Source organism: Crocuta crocuta, unplaced genomic scaffold, assembly GCF_008692635.1.
Source record: "Crocuta crocuta isolate KB4526 unplaced genomic scaffold, BGI_CrCroc_1.0 scaffold50, whole genome shotgun sequence".
In the NCBI taxonomy this organism is placed as follows: Eukaryota; Metazoa; Chordata; class Mammalia; order Carnivora; family Hyaenidae; genus Crocuta; species Crocuta crocuta.
In genome coordinates this window covers 7,234,623-7,262,360 of record NW_027527428.1, presented here as the reverse complement: position 1 = coordinate 7,262,360, position 27,738 = coordinate 7,234,623, and the positions used below count along the sequence as shown (strand labels likewise).

At 54.7% G+C, this 27,738-nt stretch overlaps 1 protein-coding gene across 2 annotated transcripts in view; it reads left to right on the top strand.

Annotated features, from left to right (window-relative positions):
* Window positions 1-27,334, top strand: part of NPLOC4 (NPL4 homolog, ubiquitin recognition factor) — a 60,484-nt gene extending 33,150 nt beyond the window's left edge. The window contains exons 12-18 of one of the 2 annotated variants that reach the window (XM_077755462.1): window positions 2,726-2,886; window positions 18,767-18,838; window positions 21,969-22,064; window positions 23,092-23,208; window positions 24,720-24,836; window positions 25,063-25,077; window positions 26,868-27,334. In XM_077755462.1, coding sequence (XP_077611588.1) covers window positions 2,726-2,886; window positions 18,767-18,838; window positions 21,969-22,064; window positions 23,092-23,208; window positions 24,720-24,836; window positions 25,063-25,077; window positions 26,868-26,996 — 707 coding nt within the window. In that variant the 3' untranslated portion in view covers window positions 26,997-27,334. The other variant, XM_077755458.1, reaches the window with a different exon arrangement.
* Window positions 27,335-27,738: the final 404 nt, after the last annotated feature.

The following is a 27,738-nucleotide window of genomic DNA, read 5'->3' as shown; positions in this document are numbered from 1 at the left end:
AGCCAGCCCCTCTTCTGACGCTGTGACGTGCGCAGACGCCCTGCGCTCTCCCGCTCCCGGGGGAGCAGGGATGGAAGCGGCCGTTCGAAGCATCGCACAGCTTCCAGCTCCCAGTAAAGCCTGCCGTCCCTCTGCATCAGCGGTTTCTGACCCAGGACGTGGCGCTGCCCCGTGGAGCTGTTAGAGCCGCACTCACCGCACCCCATCCCCAGTCCCTGGGCGGATGGGAGGGAGCAGGCCTGTGTGTTAGGGGGGGCCGTCTCCCAAGAGACTACCCGCTGCATCCGGGCTTCATCGTGCTTGTGCAGGCCCCGTGCCCGCAGCCGCCCCTCGAGCTGCTGCTGAAGCTCTGAGCTCCCCCGCGCCCCTCCCCGCCAAGAGCAGCGCAAGCTCGAGATGTTTGCAGTAAGGGAGCACCGATCACCTGTGGGGTTTGCTCCTGTGAACACGAAGGACCTGGAGGGAGAACGCCTCGTTGAGTCCGCGTTGAAGCTCCCTGCTCTAACGCTGGCTTCTCTGTGTCCTGGAGGGCTGGCTGCCCCCACCTCGGGGCTGTGAGAGCCCCTTCCCGAGGCCCCGTCCCAGGCACAGCATTCTTCCGCCCGGGGCCCTTTCCTCCCACGTTGACTGGGGAGGGGAGTGAGAGGGCTTGTCCGGCCGCCCCGCGGCTCAGGCGGGGTCGGGCCTCCTGCAGGCCTGGGGAGGCCCCCAGAGCTCGGCGTCTCGCCCCTCCTCGTGGAAACCCAGAGCCTGCACTGCTTCTCATTGAGTTTACCTTTGGAGACTGTCCACGTGGACTAATACTGCTTTGTTTTAAATAGCCTTCAATTTTACAAATTCTGTTTTCTGTTTTTTGCTGGTCCTCAGAGGCCAGGGTTTTTTTCCCCCTCCAATGAGCCATCACACTTTAATGATCCATCTAAAAGCCAGGGTGGGTTTACCACGCACGAAGTAAACCGATAGCCAGACGCGCACCCTGAGGGCGGCCTCACCACGCTCCTTCCCTGCCTTCCCCTCTGCTCCTTTTAAACCGGTGTCTGACCCTGAGCGCCCCAGACAGTGGAGGCCTGGCGCCTCCACGCTAGTGAGTGGTCATGGCCAGCTCTCCCGAGGATATGTGGCAGGGCCAGAGAGGTGCTAGGCTCGGTTGTCCAGGGGGCCTCTGGAGCCCATTCGACTCCACTTTTGAAAGCCAGCCACCTGCTGTCATCCTCTGGTACGCAAAGTCGAGCAGACAGCCTGGCGCACCCTGGCTCATCCCGTTCAGGCTGGTTCTGCCCCTGTCCTTCACTCTTTCCGATTGTTTGGCCATCAGATCTGGTTTCTCGTACATGTTTGAAAGCCACATGGAAAAACATTTCTGTTCCCTGATCAGTAACTTACTTTGTTTCTGTCAAAGAAACTAAAATAGAGATACCGAGGGGTTTTTTTGTTTTTTTTTTTTTAAATTTTCCAAAGCTGTAAGTGATAATGGACATTAGGGTTGTCAGAACGTCACCCGATTATGGAAGTGCACATATGTGTGTGGTAAAAGTCGTCCGTATGCACGGCCTGGTCCTCCCTCTTCCAGAGGCTCAGGGCCTGCCTTTGACGGGGTGTCCGGCCTTCTCTCCAGGGTCTCCTCTCAGCCAGCTCGCTTCTTGGTTCCGCTTCACTGGACAGTTCCATCTGAGTGGCTTTGCACTGTCTTTGTCTCTAATTTTTTAAAGACTTACTGGAGGTTTTATGAAGTGATGATTCAGAGAGGAGTGGGGAGGGGCGCCTGGGCGGCTCGGTCAGTTAAGCGACTGACTTTGGCTCAGGTCATGATCTCACAGCTCATGAGTTCAAGCCCTGCATCAGGCTCTGTGCTAACTGCTTGGAGCCTGGAGCCTGCTTCAGATTCTGTGTCCCCCTCTCTCTCTGCCCCTCGTCCACTCATGCTCTGTCTCTCTCTCCTTCAAAAAATAAACATTAAAAAACAAAAAGAGAGGAGTGGGGAGAGGCATGCAGGGCCGCACATGGCACTGTGAAGCCAGCGGCCTGGGCTGGGTCCCCTGTGTGCTGGCCCTGGCTCTGTGGCAGCATCCTTGCCTCCCGAGTACGGTACTAGGTGACAGTGTGGTGGCCGTGCAGGCGTCTGTAAAGTAGAGACCACAGTACAGACCCTATGTTGTCTTCCCCGTTTGTCTCGTTCCATCTGGGTCCCTCTCCTCTCACTCAGGACCACAAGCCTGGGACAGGATTGAAGATTTTTTTTTTTAACGTTTACTTTTTAAAGAGAGACAGAGACAAAGAAAGTACACAAACAAGGGAGGGGCAGAGAGAGAGGGAGACAGAATCCAAAGCAGCTCCAGGCTCCGAGCTGTCAGCACAGAGCCTGACGCGGGCCTCGAACTCCCAAGCAGTGAGATCATGCCCTGAGCCGAAGTCGGGCACCGAACCAATTGAGCTGCCCAGGTGCCCCGGGATTGGAGAATGTTTACCTGTCCTGTTTTCTGATTCGGAGAGAGCATGTCATCCGTGGGAGCTGCTTGAGGAGCTACTGCAGCAGCTTCGTGCCCTGTGTCCGTGACCGTGCGCCTGAGCCACTCAGAAAGTTGCGGTCGGACGTTTTTGAATTCATACCCAAGATAGACTCTTTCAGTTGACTTGTTCTGTTGGTCTGAAGTGAAGAGGGACATATACGGACTGGGTGTGAATCTCCTCTGTGGACTCTCACTCATCCAAGGGCTCTCTCTTGCAGGTGGCCCCGACAACCAGGTCCACTTTGAAGGGTACCAGGTGTCCAATCAGTGCATGGCACTGGTCCGTGACGAGTGTCTGCTGCCGTGCAAGGATGCCCCTGAGCTCGGCTATGCCAAGGAGTCCAGCAGCGAGCAGTACGTGCCTGACGTGTTTTATAAGGTAAAAACGCCGCGGTGCTGAAGGAATCGTGTGGAGTGGTGTGGATGCTGAGCCGTGTTGGACTCCAGGTCCCGTTAGCCGTTTGTCCTCTGCTCTTGTTTGGGATCCACCTTGGGGATAACAGTGCCCCGCGGCGTCTTCAGGGCTTAGTATTCAGCTATTTGGGCTCCTAACCAAAAGTAGACGTGACATTCAAGGGGCTGGGTTATCTGACACCAAATCAGAGCCGTGCAGCACAGGGACCAGTTCAGGTTCTGAAGACAAGAAGAGGGGATACATCTCCAGCCGCCAGGAGCGGAGCTGTGTGCCCAGTAATCAGGCCCTCAGGGCGCCGGCGTTGAAGCTCCCAATTGGACAAATGATCGTCCATTTGTAAATCTTTTTTCTTGGGAAAGCTATAAAAGCTGTTTTTATTGAAAAATGTCCTGTTGAGGGTGTAGGAGTTAGGTGCTCCTCTCTGGGGCTGGAGACCCCGTTTTCCTTCTCTGCTTGGGACTCCTTCTCAGACCCCGTTCCGGTGGACTTGGGTCCTGTCCGCACCATCCTGCTGCCTGGGGGGCTCCTTTAGTTACGTCTCTCAGCGCGGGGCAGCCTCACCGCATCTGAGGGCAGTGTCTCCATGTTGAAGGATGTTTTCACCATAGAAAGAATTCTAGGTTGGCAGGTCAGCTCCACTGACGTGGTGTTTCTCGCGGGAAACCGCTGTGCCCCTCCTGGGCTCCCCCATCCACAGTGTGACTTTCCTGCTGGCTGTCTTCACGTTCTCGTCTTCTCGCTGGTCTTTAGCAGCTTGGCCGTGATGTGCTGGACAGGCCTCCTCTTGTGTCCCGCGCTTGGGGGCGGGTGAGCTGCTCGGGTCTGCGAGTCCTATCAGTTTTTGCCCATCATACTTGTTTGATGTTGCTGCCGTAACAGACGGCTGCAGACGTGGCGGCCGTGAGACCGTGCTCGTGTGTTACCCCGCAGCCTGGTGCTCAGGGGTCCGGGCAGAGCCCGCCATGCTCTCCGCGTGGGGGCTGACCAGGCCACGGCGGGGCTACTTGGGGCTCCGATGTTCTCCACAGCGCGGGGTCCTGGCAGCGGCGAGTCCCAGCAGGGCCGCCCGCTGCCCTTCCCCGGAGCCCTGCGGGCGTGTGCCCTCTGACCGCCGCTCGGCGTTTGGATCCGGCCTGCCCGGCTGGTCCACGGTCATCTCCCGATTTTACGATCAGTTGATTAGTAACCTTCGTGACATCTGCAGAGTCCCTTTGTCATGTGAGGGGACAGATCCACAGTGTGTGTCCTCCTCCCGTTCACGGTCCCTGGGCGGGAGGCGGGGAGGCGTTCCAGGACCATTTCTAGAATTCTGTATGTGCCAGCTGTTAAGTACCTTTTTGTTTTTTGGTTTGGGGTTCTGTTGCTGTTTGGGTTTGCTCGTTCCCTCTGTGGAGACTGTGGCCCCCCACGTATTTGGCTGCCTCAAGTCCCACAGCTCATGACACTCTGTCTCATTTCAGTCTGCTTACTTTCTGTGTCTCATTTTGGGTAGTTTGCGATGCTGTTTTTTGCGGCCTGTACATCCTGGCTGGGTGACGACTGGTCTGCTTTCGCCGCCACCGGGCAAACCGTCTGTCCTGGGCGCTGTGGTCGCCATTGGTGCGGTTTCCTCTGGCGTGTATGCGTTTCCCATGCCACCACCTGCCTGCACGCGTGGGATGCAGTTTTAAGGAGTATTTTAATGTCCTGATCTGTTAAATCTGTCATTCCTGGATCAGTTTGATTGGTTGATTTTTTTTTTTCCTTTCTAATTATGGCTCGTAATCATGGTATCTTAAGGTCTTCATGTCCAGCATTTGTATCATCTGTGGGTTTGCAGCTGTTGTTGGTTTTGTTGGTGTAATGTCTGTTTGTACTCTTCACGTGTTTGGTAAGTTTTTGCTGTGTGCTGGTCATGGCATATGGAAGAGCCAAAGAGCCCAGAGGACCTTTCCGCTGGGAGGGCCGCCCCTTCATCCAGCGGGGCTGCGACCCAGCGCCCGGCCACACCAGAGCAGTACTCAGCGGATCAGGTCTGATTCGAGTTTATGGAAGACTGTCTCTGTCGATTCTCGCCTTTTCACTGAACGTAGCTGGAGCTCCTGCCTTGTAAGGTGGCGGCTGCTGCAGATCTTTGTCCCTCGGCCCTGCATGGCTAGGAGAGTCAGTCTCCTCCTGAAACAGCTTTTAGCTTGGCTGCCGCATCATGCAGTTTACACACACTGCACCCCATGCCCCTGAGAACATTTGTGTTGTCTTGACCAGGAGAATGGCTGTGTGTTTGAAACTCCTGGGTCTCCAATGCAGACACTCCAGCCCTGTGCAGAGCCAGGCTCCGCTGGGTCCCCTGTCTGCAGAGAGCTGAAGTCCCAGCCCCGCGTGCTCTCTGGAGTGGGGGAGCCTCGTCACTCCATCCACGTGCTCGCTGCTCGGCCGTGCAGCCCCCAGGCCCCTCCCGCCCTGAGTGCAGGTCGGCTTCGGAGCTCTTGCTGGCTCAGGTCCCAGAGCCCGGTCAGACAGACGCTGCAGGGACGCGAGTCAGACACACGCTTTGCTCGCCCAGCGCCGCCGCCTTGTGCGCTATAGTCCGTTCCAGTGCAGCGCCTTTGTGTCTGAGAAACCATGTCTTTTAAAACCTTAATGAAAAAATACTTCTTTGAGGCATTGGGGTGGCTCAGTTGGTTGAACGTCTGACTTCGGCTCGGGTCATGAACTCACAGTTCGAGACTCCAAGCCCCACATCGGGCTCACCGCTGTCATCATGGACCCTCTGTCCCCCTCTTTCTCTGCACCTCCCTCACTCATGCGCACCGTCTCNCGCTGCAGGGACGCGAGTCAGACACACGCTTTGCTCGCCCAGCGCCGCCGCCTTGTGCGCTATAGTCCGTTCCAGTGCAGCACCTTTGTGTCTGAGAAACCATGTCTTTTAAAACCTTAATGAAAAAATACTTCTTTGAGGCATTGGGGTGGCTCAGTTGGTTGAACGTCTGACTTCGGCTCGGGTCATGAACTCACAGTTCGAGACTCCAAGCCCCACATCGGGCTCACCGCTGTCATCATGGACCCTCTGTCCCCCTCTTTCTCTGCACCTCCCTCACTCATGTGCACCGTCTCTCTCATGCACACCGTCTCTCTCTCTCTCTCTCTCTCTCTCAAAAATAAATAAACATAAAAATATACATTATTGCCAAAAAATGGTAACTGTCATCTGAGTTTTTGGCCAGTCATAATCTTTTTACCTCGATGTGGATGGCTGCTGAGTGGTCAGCAAAGTTTGCTGCAGGCTCTTTCCTGTTGCGAACGGTTCCTTGGTAGCAGGTGATGCTGTTGGATGGTGGTTTAACCCCCGGAGAGCTTCCAGAACCAGTCCGTCTTCTCAGACCCTGCTGCCGCCTCACGCACGAGTTTATGTGACAGCAGAGATCACTCATCAAGGGTCACTGTAACATGGTCATGACGAGAAGCACTAAACAGGACACAGACGTGCAGTGAACAAAAGCTGTGGGAAAATGGCGCCAATAGACTTGCTTGACAGCAGCGTGGCCACAAACCTCCGGTTTCTAAAACCTCACAGCATTTGTGAAGCACAGGAGACGCAGAGCAGCAAAGCAAGGCGTGCCTGTTCCGTGAGGTCGCAGGGCCTGGGCCCTGCACTCCTGGGCCTCCCGTGTCCAGTTTGTAGCTGCAGCACTGCCTGTGCCCTTTGCACCCCCCAGCTCTGCACATGCCACAGGACACCCGAGGACAGCCCTTCCCCACCCTCCACACAGTCCCTTGCCTTGTGCCCTCCCCGCCCCAGCTCACACACCTGGACACCGAGGACAGTCCCTTGCCCCCCTGCCACTGCATGCCCACAGCTCTCTAGCAGGTTCTCAAATGCAGCTTTCACAGTTTTCGAGCTGTTTGTGGGACCCGTTTGGCGTGTTGTGTGAGTGTCTCTGGGTCCTGGCAGCTGGCGGGGCGCCGAGGCACATGGATCTGTGAGGGGGTGGGATTCAGGGCTCTCCTTTCCTACCTGAGAACCTCTCCTTTCCTTCCTGTGGGCCGTGGCTTTCTGCGAGCTACAGGTGGCTTCTGCTACCACGGCCACTGGGGTAGGTTTCGTTGCGATTGTGGTCGTCATCCTCCCCTTCCGGGTTGGGGAAATGGAGGCTCAGAGAGGCTCGCACAGCCCCTAGGAGGGAGAGGCACCGGGCAGGGACTGCTCTGATCACAGAGACTCGGCACCAGAACACTGCCCGCATGGGAACCTGTCGTCCCTGGGAACACTTGACTTGTGGCCTTCCTAGCACGTGGAGAGTTCTAGAATGGATAAAGGATGCTGCTTGCTGAGCTGGATGCCCTGCGTGAAACCCTCTCTTTGCTGTCTGTGCAGGGCCCTCTGGTTGGACACAGAGCTTTGGAGGTGATCCCCTTTCTGGAGGTTTTCGCTGCCTGAAGTATGTGTTCTGAAGTGGTTTGCCGGGAGAGGCCTAGAGGCAGCACTTGCAGAATTGGAACTTGTTCCAGGGCTGTGGGCTCTGTGACGCCGTTGACACCCTTTTGTCAATGAGCAGGTGTAGACGCGGAGGGAGATCTTCTTTTTTGTTGTTTCCAAAGATTTATTCTTTTTTTAATGGTTATTCATTTTTTAAGAGAGAGGGTGAGCGTGCTCAAGGTGGGGAGGGACAGAGAGAGGGGGATGGAGGGTCTGAAGCAGGCTCCATGCTGACAGCAGCGAGCCAGCAAGTCTGACACGGGGCTCAAACCCACGAACTCTGAGATCACGACCTGAGCCGGAGTTGGACGCTCAACCTACTGAGCCGCCCAGGCGCCCCTCAAGTCTAAATTCAGAAAGCACTTTTCGCAGATGTAATTCACATGCAGTACAGTCACCCATTGAAAGCGCACGGTTGGCTGGTGTGTAGCACATTCGCAGCGCGCGTGGCCAGCACCACCACTGAATTTAGAACCTTTGTCCCCTAGGCAGAAACCAGAGTCTAGCCTTCCATCCTAGGACTCCTGGTGGTCATTCTTCTGCTTCCTGTGTGGGTTTGCCTGACGGAATCGCACACGTGGGGTCTGTTGTGGCGTGTCCTTCACCGCCTTCCACAGTGTCTTCAGGTCCAGCTGCGCCTCTGGGGTGTGGTCCTGCGTCTGTCATGCTGAGTATCATCAGTGCGCCGGGTGGCCCGGCGGGGGCGGCAGGGGCTCGGCCTGGAGAGGGACTTTTGAAGCTGGGAACGACCCCACTTGTAACAGAATTTACTTCCTCACCGACCAGAAGGAAGCAGAGGATGAATCCCCCCTGGAATTGCTTCATCTGTGTGGGAGCGTCCATGTTACTGGGTGTGGGACAGAGGGCTCCCGGGTATGAGGAAGGGACAGGGCAGAGAGACAGCCGACTCGCCCGTGCTCTGGCTCCCAGCACCTCCTGGCTCCGTTCCATGTGCTTCTGAGCCCGCACAGCTGCTGCCGCTGCAGGGGCGATGCTCTGGGGTCCTGGCGGGACACGCTGGGCAGCCAGCAGGGCGTGTGTCCTGAGGGATGGGCACACTTTCCTTGTCGGCTGCGTGTCTGGAAATACCTGTGCGCGAAGGACCAAGGCTCTGCTGCCCCTGCTCCTTCCAGACTGGTGCTGTTGAGGGACAGAGGTAAGGCTTTCCAGATGCCTCTCAGGCCTGGGGGCAGTAGTGGAGCTAACAGGGAGGGGGTGCTACGTACCAGTCTTCCAAGGAGGTGGTTCCTAGTCCCTTGTTTAGGCGTTCTCCCCCCCCGCCATGGTGTTTAATAAAAACCATTGCGCTTGACAGCACAGATCTCGCCCTCGGGTCCTGTTTCTGTAGCAGTTACTTCAGTTTTAAACCATCATTAACCGTTCACACATCAAAATCACACCATGCTAGGGACCCATATGAGAGTTAAGTTATTCCCCACACCCCCGCCCCCCACCAAAGTTCCTACCTTACAAGATGGACTTGTATGTAACGCAGTGTTTTGTAACAAAAAATCAATATTTTGACTCATTTTTAGGATTTGAGACCCAGGGTCCTTCTGGCTGCTATTCTGAACATTTGGACAGTGATTTCATTTGACCCTTAGTAGGAAAGCTGTGGGTCTGTGGGTGATGACAGAATCTTGTGTCCCCTTTCATGGGCTCGCTGTCTCACATCTGAGGTCCCTCACCCAGGCTCTCTGCGTCCTTCAGCGGTAGTATGGGCCCCTGGCTGCGCCCCAGCACGTGCTTGGAAAACCCTTTCATGCGTAGTATGAATGAAAACATCCCTTTAGATGAATCAAGCTGCCATCTGTTTTTCTTTCCAAAGTTTTTAAAATTAAATATCAAATAGACGTGAGGATTATTATTTTAAGTTGTGCAACCAATACTTTTTTGTTTGTTTGTTTTTGAGAGACAGAGACAAAGAGTGAGAGTGGGGGAGGGGCAGAGAGAGAGGGAGACAGAACCTGACGCAGGCTCCAGGCTCCAAGCTGTCAGCACAGAACCCAATGTGGGGCTTGAACTCACAAGCTTTGAGATCATGATCTCAGCTGAAGTTGGACGCTCAACCGACTGAGCCACCCAGGTGCCCTCCCACCCAACTTCTTTCTCAGTTTTTTTTNTTTTTTTTTTTTTTTGTTTTCCCCCCCCCCCCCTCCCAGATGTGTTTCTCTGTACTGCCCTGCTCTGTTGACCAGTTTTCCTTAAGCGGCACCAACACCAGGTGCTGTTGTCACTCTGACTCTGCAACTGTCTTCCATACCGACTGGTTACGGCCTGACCTCGCTTTTCTTCAGGAGCCCGGACTGCTCTTGACCCTTTACTTTTCCATAGAAGATTCAGAATTGGCTCGCAAGTTGCACCAAAACAAACAAGTCTTGTTTGGATTTCATCACCCCCTTTTTTTGTGCTGAGTCCGCCTGCGATTTTGCGTGGGGGCGTACCTGTTCCACAGTCTCCAGTGTCCCAGGGCGTCAGGCCGGTCTCCACAGCGGTCCTGTCTGACCTGTTAGTGTGTTCCTAGGTCTTTCATAGTTTCTGCATGTTATAAATAGCATCTTTTAAAAAAGTTTTTTTGTTTCACTTTTGAGAGCGAGTGCGTGCATGGCACTCAAGAGGAAGAAAGGGGCAGAAAGGAGAGAGAGAGAGAAAGAGAGAATCCTAAGGAGGCTCCACACAGAGCCTGATGTGGGGCTCGATCCCAGGATCCTGGGATCATGACCTGAGGTGAAATTAAGAGTTGGATGCTCAACNCTTTATCTGATATGTCATTTGCAAATATCTTCTTGCATTCTGTCATTTGCCTTTTAGTTTTGCTGATTGTTTCCTTTGCTGTGCAGAAGCTTTTTATTTTGATCAGGTTCCAGTAGTTCTTTTTCGTTCTTATTTCCCTTGCCTCTGGAGCGTGTTGAGTAAGAAGTTGCTGCGGCTGAGGTCAAAGAGGTTTTTGCCTGCTTTCTTCTCTAGGATTTTGATGGCTTCCTGTCTTATATATAGGTCTTTCACCCATTTTGAGTTTGTTTTTGTGTATGGTGTAGGAAAGTGGTCCAGATTCATTTTTCTGTATGTCACTGTCTAGTTTTCCCAGCACCGTTTGCTAAAGAGATTGTCTTTTTTCCATTGGATATTCTTTCCTGCTTTGTCAAAGATCAGTTGGCCATACGTTTATGGGTTCATTTCTGGGTTCTCTCTTCTGTTCCACTGATCTGAGTGTCTGTTTTTGTGCTAGTACCATGCTGTCTCAATTATCACAGCATTGTAATATGTCTTGAAGTCCAGGAGTGTGATGCCTCCAGCTTTGGTTTTCTTTTTCAAAATTGTTTTGGCTGTTCAGGTTCTATACACATTTTAGGATTATTTGTTCTAGCTCTGTGAAGAATGCTGGTGTTATTTTGATAGGGATTGCATTGAATACGTACATTGCTTTGGGTAATACTGACATTTTAACAATATTTNTTTTTTTTTTTTTTACAAATAGTTTATTGTCAAATTGGTTTCCGTATAATATATACATATTCTTGTGGGTTTTCTGCACACATGAGCATATTGTCCAGAAATGGCAATTGTGTCTCGTTTCCTATTCATTTTGGCTCCTCGTGCTTCCAGAACAGGGTCCAGGGAGCAGCATTATTAATCTTGTTTGTGACCGTGAAGGAAGCGCTTTCAGGATTTCATCATTAACTGTGAGTCTGGTTTTCTGATAATACCCTTTATCTGGAGATTTGCTTTTTACTTGCACGTCTTGTAAGTGTTTTGCACTTAGGAAGCGAGCTCCCTTGAGTCCTGCCGTGGTTTCCCTGGATCGCTCCCTCACCTGTCGGTGAAAGCAGGCTAGCAGTGTTTCCCGCGGTGTTTTACAGACTGGCAGGGTTTGAGACATTGGTTTCTCCTGTGTTCTAGGAAAACATCTGAGCAGAGACCTCTGCAGGCAGACACTGAAGTATTCCTCTTGATCCTCCTGTGGGCCGTGGGCTGTAGGCTGCGGGCTTGCAGACGGAACACGCACTGCTGCGCGTCTAAGGCTACTCATTACGTTGTTGTGTGTGGTAACAAAATTGGGAAGCAGCCCACCAGTTCAATAACAGGGAGTTCAATTAGAATATGTCTCTGGGTAAAATACTATGTGACCCCTAAAGGCATGTGCTTGAAAATTATTTAAAAATCTGGGATGGGGCGCCTGGGTGTCTCAGTCGAGTGTCCAACTCTGGATTTGGGCTCAGGTGGTGGGACTGAACCCCACGCCAGGCTCTGTGCTGAGCATGGAGCCTGCTCGAGATTCTCTCTCCCCCTCTTCCCGTCTCCCCTGCTTCCCCTGCTGGCACTCATTCTCGCTGTCTCTTAAAAAAAAAAATCTGGACTAAAACTCATAATGTAAAATTAAGCACGTACTTGTATGTGCAGCATGAAGATACGTGGGTAGGCGTTTCTGCACACATCAAATGTGTGTTTATACGGAGGGCGGTGCTGGGGGGCTTGGCAGTCCTTTGGGAGGGTGGCGCTTGGCCCACAGCTCCCATCTATACGTCCTGGCACGTTCTGTGCAGCCAGAAAAGAATGGCTGGGGGTGGGGAGGGGTGAACCCAGACCAGGACCCTGGAGAAGGAAGGACTGGGACAAACCGTCGTTTGTGTGCTTTTCCTGAAGGGGTCCCTGCTTGACGTGCGTTCTCTTCCAGAGGGGCGCTCACGACGAAGGGGACTGCGTCTTCCGTCTTCTGTGCTGCGTTGACCCTATGTGTGTGTTTCTCTTGTAATTTAAAGCAAGAGTTTTACATGTTCATGCTCACACACGCAGCCCTTACAAAAAGACACCGGGAAGGCAAGTTCAATGATAACCACTGTTTTTTTTTTTAATGTTTTTTATTTATTTCTGAGAGGGAGAGGGAGAGGGAGAGACAGACAGACAGACATTGTGAGCAGGGGAGGGTCAGAGAGAGAGGGAGACACAGAATCCAAAGCAGGCTCCAGGCTCTGAGCTGTCAGCACAGAGCCCGACGTGGGGCTCGAACCCACAAACCGTGTGATCATGACCTGAGCTGAAATTGGACGCTTAACTGACTGAGCCACCCAGGCGCCCCAACCACTGTTTACATCTATCATATTTCCTTTTCGTTTCTTTTATTTTAGAGCATTTTTTTTAACTTTATTTATTTTGAGAGCACACAAGTGTGAGCAGGGGAAGCAGAGAGCGAGAGGGAGAGAATCCCAAGCAGCCTCCACACTGTCAGTACAGAGCTCAATGCAGGGCTCAATCCTAGGAACCCTGAGATGGTGACCTGAGCTGAAATCAAGAGTCAGATGCTTAACCAACTGAGCCCCCCAGGCACCCCTTCAGGCTTTTAAATGGTGATTATAAAGTTAAGGGAGTACGATATTGAATGTGTGGCTAAACCAATGTATGTCACAACTGACACCTGCTTCAGTTGCTCCCGGATGTCGTTGGGGGTGCTGGTGCATGTTGGTGTGGCTTTGGACAGGACGCTGGTGCCTCCCTCGTCACCCTGGCCCTGAGTAGGTGAGGGTGCGGCCTGGGACAGTGACATTTCCTTGGGGGTGGATCTGCAGGGATGGTGTTTGGGGCTTGTTGCCTGGATGAAATTATGAGGGAGCAGGGGTGGAGATGAGCATCCAGGACCAGCTGAGGCCTGGGCCCCCAGCACGGACAGGAGGGCTGCAGCAGGCCCGGAGCATGCACCCGCAGGGCGCGAGGCAGCACCCGGGAGCCAGGCAGAGAGAGGGTCCTCGTCAGGAGGTGCCAGTTCATCCAGACTGGGGGCGCCGTTGGCACCACATGGCCGTCAGGGCCTCGAGCAGGAAGCCTGGAGAATGTGGCTCATACACTCGGTTCAGAGAAGAGACCAGGGAGCAGCCAAGCCTGCTGGGAAGGCAGACGGGGCAGCGGCCGGTGCTGGTGTGGGAAGTGGGGTCAAGACACTTTCTTGTTCAGGGTTTTGTGAACGTGAGAGAAATACCCCGCATGTGTGTCCTGTGGGAAGGGGTGACTGGCGGGCAACAGAGGACATCACGAGTGGGGTCCTTGAGAAGGCGGCACGGGGGAGAATGTGGTGTGGGGGGCGCGGGCTCCACCGATTCAGAAACGGGATGGTGCCGGCTGGGGACAGACGTGGACCCCGAGCTCCCGAGCTGGCGGGCTGCTGCTGGAGGGCTGGGGCCGGGAGTCTTGGGGGACCAGTTTGCAGAGGAGAGGCCAGTCATCAGCCGAGAGCAAGGCCGCGAGTAGGTGGAGCTGCTAGAAGTTTGCAAGTGAGCGGGCATCTAGGCAGCGGGACCTCAGAGGCAGTACTGCAGCTCCAAGTGGCCTGTGAGTCAGGGGTGCGAGTCTGTGTCTAAGTTAATGTACAGGACACTTTACTAATACGAATTCAAATGGGTGCCTGTGGAAAATCCGAAGTTCTAGATAACAGGGAAGTAGGCTCCCAGCACCCGCTGTGCATGCAGATGCAGGAGAGTTTGTGACGACATCGCCAGGGGATCTGCAGTCTCTTCTCTGGCCAGACCTAGACTCTCTGCCACGTGTCACCTGGGTCCTGGGACCACAGTGTGTCATCAGCAGGTTGCACTGGTGCCCTCTTCCCAGGCGGTCTCTGGGTGACTGTGGGGGGTGTCCCAGTGTGGCCGTGGCAGGGCGCTCCAGAACCCGAAGAGAGTGAGAGTTAGCCAGGTGGGGAGGGGCCCATCTAGGGGCCACACGTCCCCAGGGCCCGGTGCCCCTGGGGGCCGAGGCTCTGTGGTAGGTGGAGTGTGCTTGAGATGGTGACGTGGGTGGTGGGAAGACGGACAGAGATGGACAATGGTTCTGGGACGTGCTCTCTGGGTGGCAGGTGGAGGCAGGTGGGTTTTGCAGCAGGCACCACGAGCACCCCCCCACACACACACACACCCCCCGCTGGCTGCCGAGCCGAGCTGCGAGAGGGAGGAGGCGTGGTTGAGAAGGTCATCGCAGGCACAGAGCTGGGGAGCCCAAATAGGAGGCTGGTGCTGTCATGCAGGGGTTGTGTGTCCCCCAGCTGTGGCCTTTGGGTGTGGAGAGGGGGTGCCAGAGCCAGGGCCCTAGGGCCTCTGGGACTGCAGGAGGAAGCAGGGCTGGAGCCGGGCCTCTGGCTGGGTGGGTGCAAAGCCACGGGAGTCATGAACTTCAGTGAGTAGCACCGTGAGCGCGGGGCCAGTGTTTGTGTTCGAGGTGTGGCGTGGCTGGACAGCCGGGAAGGCAAGCGAGCCACCTTTGGCGTTCTCTGCACTGGAGGCCCTGCAAGGGGGAGAGGGGCAGGAGAGCATGGAGGCAGACAGGGGGCAGCGCTCCTCCAGGGAGCTGCTGTGGGGGCCCTCGGGGCCCAGGGAGCCCCTTTCTGTGTTCGCCATCGTTGGGGCCGTCCCGGTGCCTGGTGCTTACCCGGGAGTGCTCTCTGGGCCGTCCCCACCTCACTCCTGCACGCTCTGCACCGGCGCTGTTTGTCGGAGGAGAAGTGTGTTTCAGCGGTTCTGCCTTCTCCCAAGTCTCAGAGAAGGCGGCGCCGTCCACACCTGCCAGCTGGGCTGTGGACCCCTGCCCTTGGCCGTGCCCGCCGGGCTGTGCTGTTGGGGCCCCGCTCCACACTCCTTCATCCTGAGACAGTGTCTCCTGTTGCCTTGGCGAATCGCCTCATGCTTTCTGCATCAGGCCTGCAGGTCTGTGTGTAGTAACCCGTCACAGGCTGCGCGCCCGTGCCAGGCTCCCCCTGTACAGGTGTCCTCAGAGAGGCTGAAATCGCTCTTGCTCAGTCTTTTTCATTATACTTTCTGCCCATTTCATTGTATTTAGGAAATAATTCTTTATCCCAAATCTATATATTTACTTATGTTTTCTGTTGGTGATTTTATTAATTTTACATTGAGATCCACGATCCATTTATCCATTATTTATTTACTTATTTATTGTAGTTCTGTGATACATTTATGTGTGTGTCAGGGTAGGACCCTGCACTCGTTTAGCTTTTTTTAAATTATTGTTGTTTGTTTGTTTGTTTAGAGGATGAGCAGTGAGGGGGCAGAGAGAGAGAGAAAATCCCAAGCAGGTTCTGTGCTGTCAGCGCAGGGCCCAACTTAGGGCTCGATGTCATGAACCATGAGATCATGACCTAAGCCAAGATCAAGAGTTAGATGCTTAACCAGCCAAGCCACCCAGATGCCCCTCATTTAGCTTTTTTTTAAACAAATTTGTTTTTGTTTTTATTTTTATTTATTTATTTATTTCTGAGAGAGAGAGTGAGCACAAGTGGAGAAGGGGCAGAGAGAGACAGGGAGATACAGAATCCAAAGCAGGATCCAGGGTCTAAGCTGTCGGCACAGAGCCCGATGCAGGGCTCGAACTCCTGAACCATGAGATCATTACCTGAGCCAAAGTCAGACACCCAACTGACTGAGCCGCCCAGGCGCCCCTCCAAAATGTTTTAATTACAGGAGATTATTTTTGCTACAAGTGTTATTCAGGAAAACTTAGCAATTAGGAAATTGCCTATAAGAGAAGAGATTCTGAACAGCATATTAGCATACTGTCCAGTCTAGGAAAAGGGATTTCGTGGTGTCTGAAATCTCCAGGCCAGGTTTTCATTTGAGTCTGCTGTCGGGACTGGGGTCTGTGGCCACAAGGTCCCCACAGGGGAGGAGCCGGTTGGAGTGTGTGACCCCATGGCACCAGCACATGGTTGAGCAGAAATGGCCAAGTTCTGATGCAGAGATCCTGGGTTCACGTGGACAATCTCTGACCCCCTCCACCCCTTCCACCGTTAGGTCTTGGGCAGGTTAACTCGCCTTGGTAGCCCTCACGTCCTCATAGTGCATTGGGGACCAAGCGGTTGTTTGCACGTGGTATCTAGCCAGCACCTAATATGTGTCAGCTCCCAGTTCTGTTTGTACCTAACAGACACTCTGCAGGTGCTTGTCTGCAAGGCTGTTTCCTAGACAGCGATTCTTTGAGAAATTTTGTTCTGAGAACTTTGATTTTGTTTTTTGGTGTTTGTTTTTTTTTTTGCTGTATCCTGTGACGTCTCAGATCAAGCTGCCGGTGTCACTTGTTATCCTTCCTGCCAGTTCTTTAAAGAGAAAAGCAAGACATAAGTAAACTTAAAAAAATAAAAATATAAAGGGGCACCTGGGTGGCTCAGCCAGTTAAGGGTCTGACTTTCGATTTCGGCTCAGGTCGTGGTCTCTTGGTTCTTGAGTTCAGGTCCCACGTCGGGCTCTGCGCTGACAGTACAGAGCCTGCCCGGGATTCTCTCTCCCTCCCTCTCTGCTCCTGTCCTCATGCTCTCACTCTTCCTCTCTCTTTCTCTCAAAAATAAGTAAACTTTAAAAAATAAAATTAAAAGAAAAAGAAAAGCAGTACATTAAGGAGTCCGTCCCCCTTTTCCAGAGCAAGAGGTGCCAGCGCTCGCTAGAGTTTGCCCTTGTTCTGGCCGGGCACGAGGACGGGGGTGCGGTGACGCCACAGCTCTGGTGCCACCGTCTACGCCCGTGGCCGTCACAGGTGGCCGGGCCTCTCCTGGAAGCCTGCTCCCCACTGACGCGAAACTGCTGATGCTTCGTTGGCTCCTGACCTGGGAACTGAGCGCCTCGCCTCTCCCAGCCTGACATCTGCTGACGTGATTGCTTCTGAGATGCCGTGTGGGGCTGGGGGCTGGCTGGCGAAGCATCCGCAGAGGCATGTGGGAGAGAGAGAGGTTACCGGCCCCCCCCCCACCCCGCCTCGGAGAACAGAGGGTGGTGCAACACCTTTATTTTCTTGGGGAGCAGAAAGGTACAGTTGGGTAGTTAAATTTGAAAGAGAATAGCACGACACAGAAAAAAGAGAGAGGGGCATTTAACAAGAAAACTCCCTGGCGGGGAAGATGAACGTGAACAGGTGCTGGAGGAACGTCTCTGCATATTAGAGCTTAATTAGACCCGAAGGTGAATTCCAGACAGGCCCATTATGGATGAGTTGTTGCAGGGAGGTTCTGGAAATGGTGATTTAGTTTGATTGGATTTGATTCCTACCTCCTGCCGTATCTCCTCCATCGAGAAGCCGCCACCTCTGGGGCCCCAGGACCCACTCTGCAGTCTCCTGTCGCAGGCTGCCCCTGTGAAGCTTGAGGGCCCTGGAGAGCGGGGCCCAGCCTGACTGCAGCCCAGACGAGCGGGGGCAGCCACCTGCATGTGGTAGGACAAGTGACTCTTCCCCAGCGCAGCGGGAGGTCATTCCGACTTCAGAGGCAGGCGGAACAGACCAAGTGGTCTGTTGTTCCCGGGGTTGTGCCTTTTGATGGGTGCTAGCGGCGCTGGATAGCTAGCTGGTTACATCTGTTTGGACCGTTTCCTGGGAGAACCGAGCGGCGGGTTCTGGCTGGCTGCCCTCTTACGTCGTGACTGGAAGAAAGGGAGGGAAAGCACGGATTAACAGAGACATATTGCAGACGAGAAACTTTTATTTCTAAGCAAAAGGATCTGGGGCAGACGGGATCCCTGGTCTTGCCAGTAGAGTGATAGACTTGGCTCAACTTAGGAACGACTGACGCGTGCGTTGGGGAGACGGTGCCCACTCTGCGGTCCCCGGGCAGGTGCAGGTGTGCGGGGGGTAGCCGTGTGAGTCCTGCAGGGGCAGCGCCTCGGCGGACCTGCTTGGCTTCCCTTCGGCTCTGAGAGCTTTGAGAAGTGTAAACTTTTATGGAAGGCCTCATAATTGGAAGTTATGGATATATAATTTATATATGACTCAGAGAATGATTTATGTGATGTTAAGTGATGATTTAGATAGAAAACATGACCCCCTCTCACAGAATCTTTAATGAAAAGTGTTGGTTCTTATGAATTTATTTCTAGAGCTCTGTTTGAACTCAGCATGTTTGACATAAATCAGATATAATTGTCATTTTATGATTAATGAACATATGCTGGCCGTTTTTCCCCATAATTAAACTTTATGTTCTGTGCATCTGACAAAGCAGAACAAGTTTAGACTCTGACAGATTGGTGGCGGGGGTTTTCCACGTCTGCATATTTGTGTGTGCGTGTGCTCATTTGCGCACATATTTATTAATGTACACGGACGAAGCCGGGATTTCAGGTGTGAGGAGGGTCGTTAGGAGCCAGCGTTCAGNCGGGGTGAGGTGGGGCTCGAACATGCTCTTCCAGCGGAGCTGCCCTGTTAAGCAAGACATGGCCGCTCCTTCACAGTGTGGCCACCGTCCCAGAAGATGGCGCGCGGCACACATGTGCACACTCTGCCTCTGTGGTGTTCATAGGCCTCAACAAGAATTATAATAATGGACCAGGGAAGACGGGCGTGTGAAAGGCCAGCCATGTTACCAGTCAGCAAACCTTTGCTCACGCCTCTCGCGTTTGTTTCCTATTTCAGGACATAGACAAGTTCGGCAATGAGATCACCCAGCTGGCCCGGCCCCTGCCCGTGGAGTATCTGATCATAGACGTAAGTGTGCATCGCCCCTGCCTGGGCTGCTGGGTGGGGGCTGCGGGCGGCATGGACACTTGCCCTTCGGCCTGGCCCCAGGACAGGCACCCAGAAAGCGTATGAATCCCTGAGCTCCTGTCATCCCTGAAAGGCTGGGGACTTTAAGGGTTTTTTTCTTCTGGTTGGTTTTTTTAATTCCTTAAAAACAACTTAGGGTTTGCCCTCTTCCTGACGAAAATGCAGCACTGGACCAGCGACCAGGCCAGGCAGCCTCTGGAGAGGAGCCAGCCTGGCGGGCTCTGTGCCAGTGTGTGTGGTGCTGCCCCGGGCACAGCGCCGCTGCCACTGCAGGGCTCACCGTGGGCTCAGTCCCCGGGGGGCGGGACAGCCGTAACTGTCCTCCACTGAAGCAGCTGTGCTCTCCTGGGTGGAGCTCCCGGAGCCAAGAAGGCAGCGGGCTCCTCCCGCCGCGCACCCCAGCACCGTCCTAGCCTCCACTCCTTGCTGGAGGTGTGGCCCCGGCCCTCGGCTGCAGAGGGCTCCGGTGCCCGAGTCATCTGTGGCCATCGGCTGTGTCCCAAGGGGTTAGGCAGGGGCTTATTTCCTAACTGCTTCCTGCCGGGATCTCGGGATCTCTTTGGGCTGTTTGGACTCAGGAAGGGCATGTGATTCAGGCTGTAAAATACTGCGTTTGGAGCAGCAAGTCCCCATGAGCCAAGCCCGTGGTCGGTGCTCCATTCCAATTGACAGCTCCTGAGAACATATTTATTACCTAGGCCATAAAGGCATCTGTTTGTTAGACTACCTAGGGTGTAATTAAGATGAAAACAGATTGATGGAACATACACTTAGGAGGAGTCGGCGTGATTTAAAGCCAGCTTTCTGAGGTCTCCTCTCCCCACAGCCTCCCCACCCCTTTCCTTTTAGAAAAGAACCGAGTTCTTGCTTAGTGTGCTGTGTCAGTGAGCTTGTGTGAGGGAACATTGCACCCCAGGATACCTGAGCCCCCTGATCTTGTCGGGGGAGGTGGGAGCAGGTGTCCAGACCGGAGGGCTGAGCTCCTTGTCGATTTCCAGTCCCACGGCCTGACCGGCATTGTCTGATGTCCTCAAACCCCATGACCAGGCCTCTTTGTCACACAAGTGGAGGGTTGGGCCTTGCTACCCAAACTGCCGTGGATGTGCTAGGCAGGCGTCTGGGCGTTGGCTAGAGGACCTGGAGCTGTCGGGGCAGCGGGCACTATCGGGGGTGGGGACGAGATGAGGGACACCCCGCAGCCCTCCCCGGGTGTCAGGGGCGCTCACAAACTGCCTAGGGGACTCGGTTCGGTCACACTCTAGGGGAGGTTAGGAGTCTAACAAAGACCTCTCTCAACTCCACACCTGTGGCCTGGTAGGTGTGCTGCTTTGCCCGCCCCCCACTGTCTCTCCCTTCCCCCAGGGAATGCACTGCGCCGTCCACACCCCTTGGTCTCTGTGGCGTGGACAGAAGCTGAGACTAATAATTCAGGCTTGCATGTCTGAACCTTGGTGAGTGTAGGCACTCAGGGCTGTCTGTCTTGCAGAGGAACAGAGTAAGGCCTAGCATCTGTCTGCAGCTGACAGAGGCCACGCAGCCAGTACGTGGCACTGGGGCTGGAGTCCACACAGCTGCTTGGCCTCATCAATAAAAGATAAGTGGGCCAGGCGCCAACCTGGCTCAGTCAGTACAGTGCGTGGCTCTTGATCTCAGGATTGGGGGTTTAAGCCTCACGTTGGGTGCTGAGATTACATGAAAATAACATCTTTAAATGGGACATCTGGGTGGCTCAGTCGGTTAAGCGTCCAGTTTTGGCTTCAGGTCACGATCTCAAGGTTTGTGAGTTCGAGCCCTGCATCGGGCTCGCTGCCGTCAGCGCAGAGCCAGCTTTAGATCCTTTGTCCCTCTCTCTCTCTGCTCCTCCCCGTTTGTGTGCATGCGTTCTCTCTCTCAAAAATAAACACTTAAAAATAAATAAAGTCTTCAGTTGGGGCATGTGGGTGACTCACTCAGTTGAACATCCGACTCTGGATTTTGGCTCAGGTCACGGTCTCATGGTTGTGAGATGGAGCCCCACACTGGGCTCAATGAGGAGTGGAGCCTACTTGGGAGAGTCTCTCTCTCTCTCTCTCTCTCTCTCTCTCTCTCTCTCTCTCTCTCTTTCTTTGCCTCTCCCCTGGTTGCTGTCTCTGTCTGGCTCTCTCTTTCTTTCCCAAAATAAATGAATAAACTTTAAAAAAAATTTTTAAAGTAAAATAAAATCTTTAAGACCATCAGGGCTCTGGCCTCAGATGCTGCTGCTGGCCCAGTCCCAGCACAGCCTGGGCCAGCCCCACACAGCCGCTGCCTTTGCAGAAAACAGACCACAACAACACTTCCATTCTCTAGATATAGTTTAGAAGGAACCAGAATAGCTACTCTAAATCTGGACAAGGTGTAATCCGCTGCTGCTGGTGTCAGGTTGCAGGGGAGAAGCTGCCAAAATGTGGTTGACGCCTGGCACTGGGGCGCGGGGCGGGGGGCGGTGGCATCTGCTGGGGGAGTGAGGACTGTATTTGTATTGATTATTGCGCATTTACCACCATCCTGGGGTTTCTATCAATTACGTGCTAGATTTAAAGTGCTCTCTGTCGTTAGTAAAGCGTGTCTGGTTCCCCTCGTGACTCCAGCCCGGCTGGTGGGAGAGCGGGAGTGCTGTGCACCAGGTCTCAGAGCTGAGCGGCGGCGCCCTGGCTGCCCCGACGCGCCCTAGCTCGGCGCAGCGGTGCCGCGGCCTCTGGAGGGCACTGCGCGGAGAGTTCTCCCGGCCTCGGCCGTGTGCTTCCACAGCGCGCCCTCTGGTTCCTCCGCCGGCCAGCATACAGAAAGTGCCCACAAATGGCACAGTCCTAAAAATGGTCAAAAATGGTTATTCGGTTTGCTTCCCAGAGCGCTGAGTGTCAGAGGTTTCACTTAGGGGTGGTGTTAATGGTTAGCCACCGCATCCAGCGTGGAGCAGTCGGACCTCTCCACTGCTTTGAGTGACTTGGAGCTCGGGGGAGGGTGTGCTCAGGGCTGCTTGGAGCACTGAGGGCCGCCCTCACCGCTGTTTGCAGCACAAGTGATCATGGGCTTGTGTTTTTTTCACTAGATCACAACAACTTTCCCCAAGGATCCAGTTTATACTTTTTCTATTTCGCAAAATCCATTTCCTATTGAGAACCGGGACGTGCTGGGTGAGACACAGGTAAGCTGTTTGTCTTTAGAAACGTAATTTAAAGTAACTACTGCTTGTTTATCTGGTGTCAGTGTTGTTTTTCCAGAAAGTACCAAGCTTGTATACTCCCTTGATTGATTCTTATGGCAAAACCCAGCTAGGACTTTTTCCGAGACACTGGATCACCGCGCCACCGTCTCCAGAGCAGGGTTGACGAATCCCCACAAAGGCAAATTCTCGCCAGGCCCCAGGCCTGTGCGTCTGCCAAAAGAGCCATGGTTGCTGACTTCTGTTCTTCTCCCAGATTTATTCGTCACTGTGTCCTCTCCCAACAACTTTTGTACCATTTGTTTGTTGACCAGCGTCATCTCTTTGTGGAGATGTCTCTCTTTGCTCTGGCTTCCTGCCCTTGTCACCCTGCTGCGTTTCTCACGCACCGTCCAAACCATGTGGGCCTCTGGTGGCCCCGGCCACTGGGGCTTTCCAGCACGTCCTGCGCAGGGGAGGCCGTGCAGAATTGCTAAGGCTGCCTCGTGCTGCCACACGGCTGGTCGGGGACACACGCTTGTTCCTAGGCACATCTGTCTGTGTGGGGGCCCAGGGTGCTTGTAGAGGTGCAGAGCCACTTAGTGGGTGACTGTCTTAAACCTCCTGTGTTTAGTTTTGCTGAAGGTGTAGCGTCACGTAATCCCTCAGCACGCACACATGGTTACTCTTCCCCCGAGTCCACGGTGCGGCTGCATGGCGAGCACACACTGGCCTTCTCGCCCCACGCTGGGCCCTTCCCACAGCCCACTCCGCCCGGAGCTGTCTTTTTCTAAATCTGTCTCCCAGCTGGGTCAGCTGTATAAACCTGCTCTCTTATTACACATCCCTCAGTGTGTCAGGTGTGTCCCTGTGGCCTGGGTCCCTGTCGGTGGCTATAGAACGAGACGGGGGAGGTGTGTGTCCACACTCTGCATTCGGCTGTGTCCCAGGCGGGGGTGGACGGCTCTCTGGGCCTGGGGTGGCCACGACACGCTCCGGTTCACAGTGTCCTTCTATGTCACCACGCTAGGACTTCCACAGTTTGGCCACCTATCTGTCCCAGAATACCTCCTCAGTGTTCCTGGACACCATCTCGGATTTCCATCTCCTGCTGTTTCTGGTCACCAATGAGGTCATGCCTCTGCAGGTACGGGCCCGAGTGCGTGTGCCCACTGAGCACTTGGCTTCGCTGGTCTCCACGTGGGGTTCGGCTCTAAAGAGACGCTGCCTTTCCTCTCGAGCCAGAGCGTGAAGCCGGGCACAGTCCCCCTCATGTCCTGTGGGCAGTGGCTTCTCCTAAGGGGCTTGCTGGTAGGAGGACGGATTTTGGACAGTAAGCATTGGCACTGAAGCTGCCGCATGTGCTGGAGGACAGCGTCCCTTGCTACAACCCCGCAGGCGGCAGGCGGCCTTGAGCTCTGTGTCCTCCAGCATGGAGCATTAGAGATCAATGATTTACAGAATTTCTTTAATTGTAACAGTTTCAGGATCCTAGCCTCTGCTTCTTACTGATTTCTCTCCTCCCGAATCAACGTTGGTTTTATCGCCAAGGCCAGAAGGTTGGCCAGCATCCAGACCCTGAGTGCACAGCTGCATAGTTGGCATTGTTAAGGCACGCTGTTGGGCAGAAGAGGGCGTGCGTCACGGGCACTGGCTGCTGTCTGAGCAGCGCAGGGGAAGGGGGCAGTGGGCGGTGGTCAGTGGGTCCAGCCAGGAGGCCCTTACCTACTTTGTGCCTTTTTTCTGTCGGAGACCCGAGGAAACACCAGAGGGAGGGGAACGAATTCTTTCTGAGCCACTGACTCAGCACATTGCCTGCAGGTGACAGAGTAGAGTGGAGCAGCCCCTCCCTCCCCACTGTTCTCCCACATCAGGTGGCCTGTAGCCCTTCTTGTGTCTGATGAGTTTGTCTTGGGTCTGTATTTTGTCCCCAAACTGCCCACTTCTGATACTTAATATCAGGCACCCTGAGACTGCCTGTTGGCTTTACCTGCCTTGTTAAAGGCCAGAGAGGAGCCCCTTAGCCCCAGGCCCAGCCCCGCTGTCTGTCCAGTTGGACAGATGGCGAGAGCCTGGGCTCTTCACCAGAGCCTCCTCGCCAGCAGACGTGTACTGTTTGGCAGTCCCCTGTTGGAAAACATTTTTCTGGGGAGCCCCTGAGGACCCCTCCCCCAAAGCTTTTTAATAGATTCTCATTGTATAAACTATTTTAATTCTCTGTACTTTGACTCTGGAGGCCTAGGATCTAGAGAGCATTTTTACAGACATGGTTGAGAAAGTAGAGAGCCTCCAGGGAGAGCATGAGGGTGGAGGGTGGACCCCACGACCACGGGCGCCTGTCTGTGCCCCCGAGCCCTCAGAGTAAGGAGCGTGAGCTTCAGGGTCCTGGCAGCTGGGCCTGCTGGCCGGCTTATGACAGAGCAGCACGGTAGTGCTATTTGGGAAGAACTTAAGTTTTAGCTCTAAAATGTAGCACTTGTATGTGTAGACCTAGGTGTGTGGCATTATGTTTCCTAGTGACAGCCGTGAGGTTTGTTACACCCTCTGAAGTGTGTCCTGGTGTTTCGCAACATCAAGTTAAGGAGAAGAGGCTTACTAAGCGGGGCGCCCCCTCCGCAGGCAGAGCAGGTTGGAGCCTTCAGTTTCGGGTTCTTGCAGGACAGCATCAGCCTGTTGCTAGAGGCCGTGAGGACCAGAAACGAGGAGCTCGCGCAGACGTGGAAGAAGTCTGAACAGTGGGCCACCATCGAGCAGCTCTGCAGTAAGTGTCCTCCCGTCCCTCAGTCCCCAGGGCCTTGCCCTCGCACTCCCGGCACCAGGCCGCAGGCAGCCCGACGCATAGTCAGCAGAGCTGCTCACCTCCCAGGAGCCGGGCCCGGGGTGCTCTGACAGGTGTCGTGGGCAGTCCCGCAAGCACAGACGTTCTTGCTGCTGTGCCGTGCGTGCCAGGAGGCCATCCAGGTCGTGGGGTTCGGCTCTGCACGCGCCCACACATGCACAGGCTGTGCCAGGAGCAGTCCTAGGAGCAATTCAAAAGCCCTCATTTTAGATCAGCAGAAACCTTACATTCACGTAAGTGCTGAAAGGCCGGAAACCTCTGGGCTAGGGCTTTTCTTTCTCCCTTCTTTCTGCTGCTCCTCCGGGCTCTCTTGATGGATAAAGAGGGAAACACACAGAAGAGAATGTGGGGGTCTGTGTCTCGGAGCCCGAGCCGGCGCGCTGCCCAGGGAGAGCCCTCTGCCTGCGGCGCAGCTGACTCGTCCGGCCAGGCGCTCAGAGTGGCAGCCGCAGTGCAGCCCTTTGCCCCGTGGCTTTGAGAGACCCCGGGATGCTTTCTGGGGACAGCTTGGCAAATACGTGTAAAAGGTGTTCCTACCTTTTTTTCAATGTAGGGGGTAGATATTAGAGGCAAAATTAGTCAAGAAAAACCTCAGAGGGATCTCAGCTTTGAGGGAGGCCGGGTGGAGAGTTCCTCTTGTTCCCTCTTGATGCTAAGATCTCTGGAGGCTTGGGGGTCCGAAGGGTCTAGTCGTGCTGCCTTACTCGTCAGGTTTTCTTTCTATACGACTCCGACAGACCAGTCATGCAGCCGGCTGCACCCCTTGTACTCCTGCCCCGGCGTTCTGGACACTGCAGACCGTCTAGGGCAGAGGACAAGGTGTTCCACCAAATTCCCTAAAATGAAGGCCCGCGGGCTCATGTCCCCAGGAGGGTAGTGGTGTGGTGCCGGCGGGCGGCGCTCAGCCCCTGGTGTAAGTCTCCGGCACCCACGGCCCCCATGCCGGCACTGCTGTTTGTTGTCGTGTTTTTTTGTTTTTTTTTTTTTTAACTTTTATTTATTTCTGAGAGAGAGAGAGAGAAACAGTGTGAACAGGGGAGGGGCAGAGAGAGAGGGAGATGTAGAATCTGAAAGCAGCTCCAGGCTCTGAGCTGTCAGCACAGAGTCCAACGTGGGGCTTGAGCCCACGAACCGTGAGATCATGACCTGAGCCAAAGCCGGACACCCAACCGACTGAGCCACCCTGGTGCCCCAACTGCTGTTTGAATCCTTCACACAGAAACGTCGATGGCCATGGCTTTAATACCCCAGCACGCTCGTGTCAGCCGGGGAAGGCCGGGGGAGACCGCGCAGGGTGGACCAGCACAGCACAGGGGGCAGTCGGGTAACGGGGGCCCCGTGTGGACACTCAAACTAACAGAAAGTTGTATGTCAACCATACTTGAATTAAAAACAAAAAACTGTGAGACATGTCACCAAAAAAGCAGTAATAGCAGTGGTCACCATCATTAGTCATCAGGGACACGCAGAGTGCGGTAACTGAGAGCGCGTTAGCCATCGAGCAGAGCGGCCGAGATGAAAGACTGGCGATGTTCCGTGCTCACCAGCTCGCCCATACTGGTGAGCACCGGAAGGCCGTCTAGCCGTGTTTTGTAGATGGTCCCTTCCTCTGGGATCCAACGGGTCTGCTCCTAGGTTTTCACCTGAGACGGGAAAACACAGGTCCACGCAGAGGCGTGTGCGAGCATATTGATGGCAGCTCTGTGTATAATGGCCCTAAAGCGTCAACGACCCAGAGGTCCATCGGGGGGAAGTGGGCAGCCAGCACCGCTGTTCTCACAAAGGACCCACACGCGGCAGTAGGAAGGAGGGTGGCGGTGGGGTAGAGTGGTCAGGGGGCACGGCTCCGGGTTCTGCGGACAACAGTGTCGGCTCTGTGTGCGGGCAGGCGGTCCGGGCTCCCTGGCCGTCCCTGCCTGTAGTGGTTTCTTTGAGAGCCCCCGTCTGCTCCGGGGACAGCACAAGAGANCGAGTACGGGGCCGTGGGCGGCTCCACGCACGCCGCCGCCGCCGCCATGTGGGCCTGTCAGCACTGCACCTTCATGAACCAGCCGGGCACCGGCCACTGCGAGATGTGCAGCCTCCCTAGGACCTAGGCCCCCGGCCCTGCTGGCAGGACTCGGCCCCCCGCAGCCCTCTCTGAAGCCGGGATCATTGCAACCGTCGCCCCGCGGTGGGCAGCCCTCAAGGGGCTTCTCAGCACCAGGCTTCCGCGCAGGGAGAGCCAGCCTGGTGCTCTGCGGGCTGACAGCAGCCTCCTCGCGGAGCGGCTCAGTGGTCCCCCGGGCACCCCGCACCGGCCTCCAAGGCGGTGGAAGGCCCCGGGCGCCTCGGCATCGTTGCCTGGGGCTGGGAGGGGCGCGGAGGCCGCACTGCCGCCATCCAGCTTTCTCTTCCCCTCCCTTTCGATGCTTTTTGTTCTTGGCCCTCCCGTGGCTCCNCCTGCTGCCAGTAGCTGTTGTCTGGCGGAGACGTGAGCGGCACCGGGGTCACCGGCCTGCTGTCTGCTTGATCCGCGGCCTGGTTTGCTGCCCACCCTTCGTGCTCTCACCAGACATCCAGGTGGGATTTTTTAAAGTCTGCGTTGGTTGTAATAACAGTTATCAGTAATTTCTGCCCAGAAGATTTTTATTTATTTCTTTTTAAGATAAAAACAATGTAAAAGGGGAGTGAGAGAGACTAGTTTCCACTTCCTGCCCTCCCGTGCTGAGTCCCTGGGAGTGGGCACCGAGTGGGCACAGGGTGGGCGAGGGTGGACAGAGACCCACAGTCGGTTCTTGGAAGTAAACCTCAGTGCCTGAGACTTTCCTACCGCCACAGCTGCAGACTCGGTGGCCC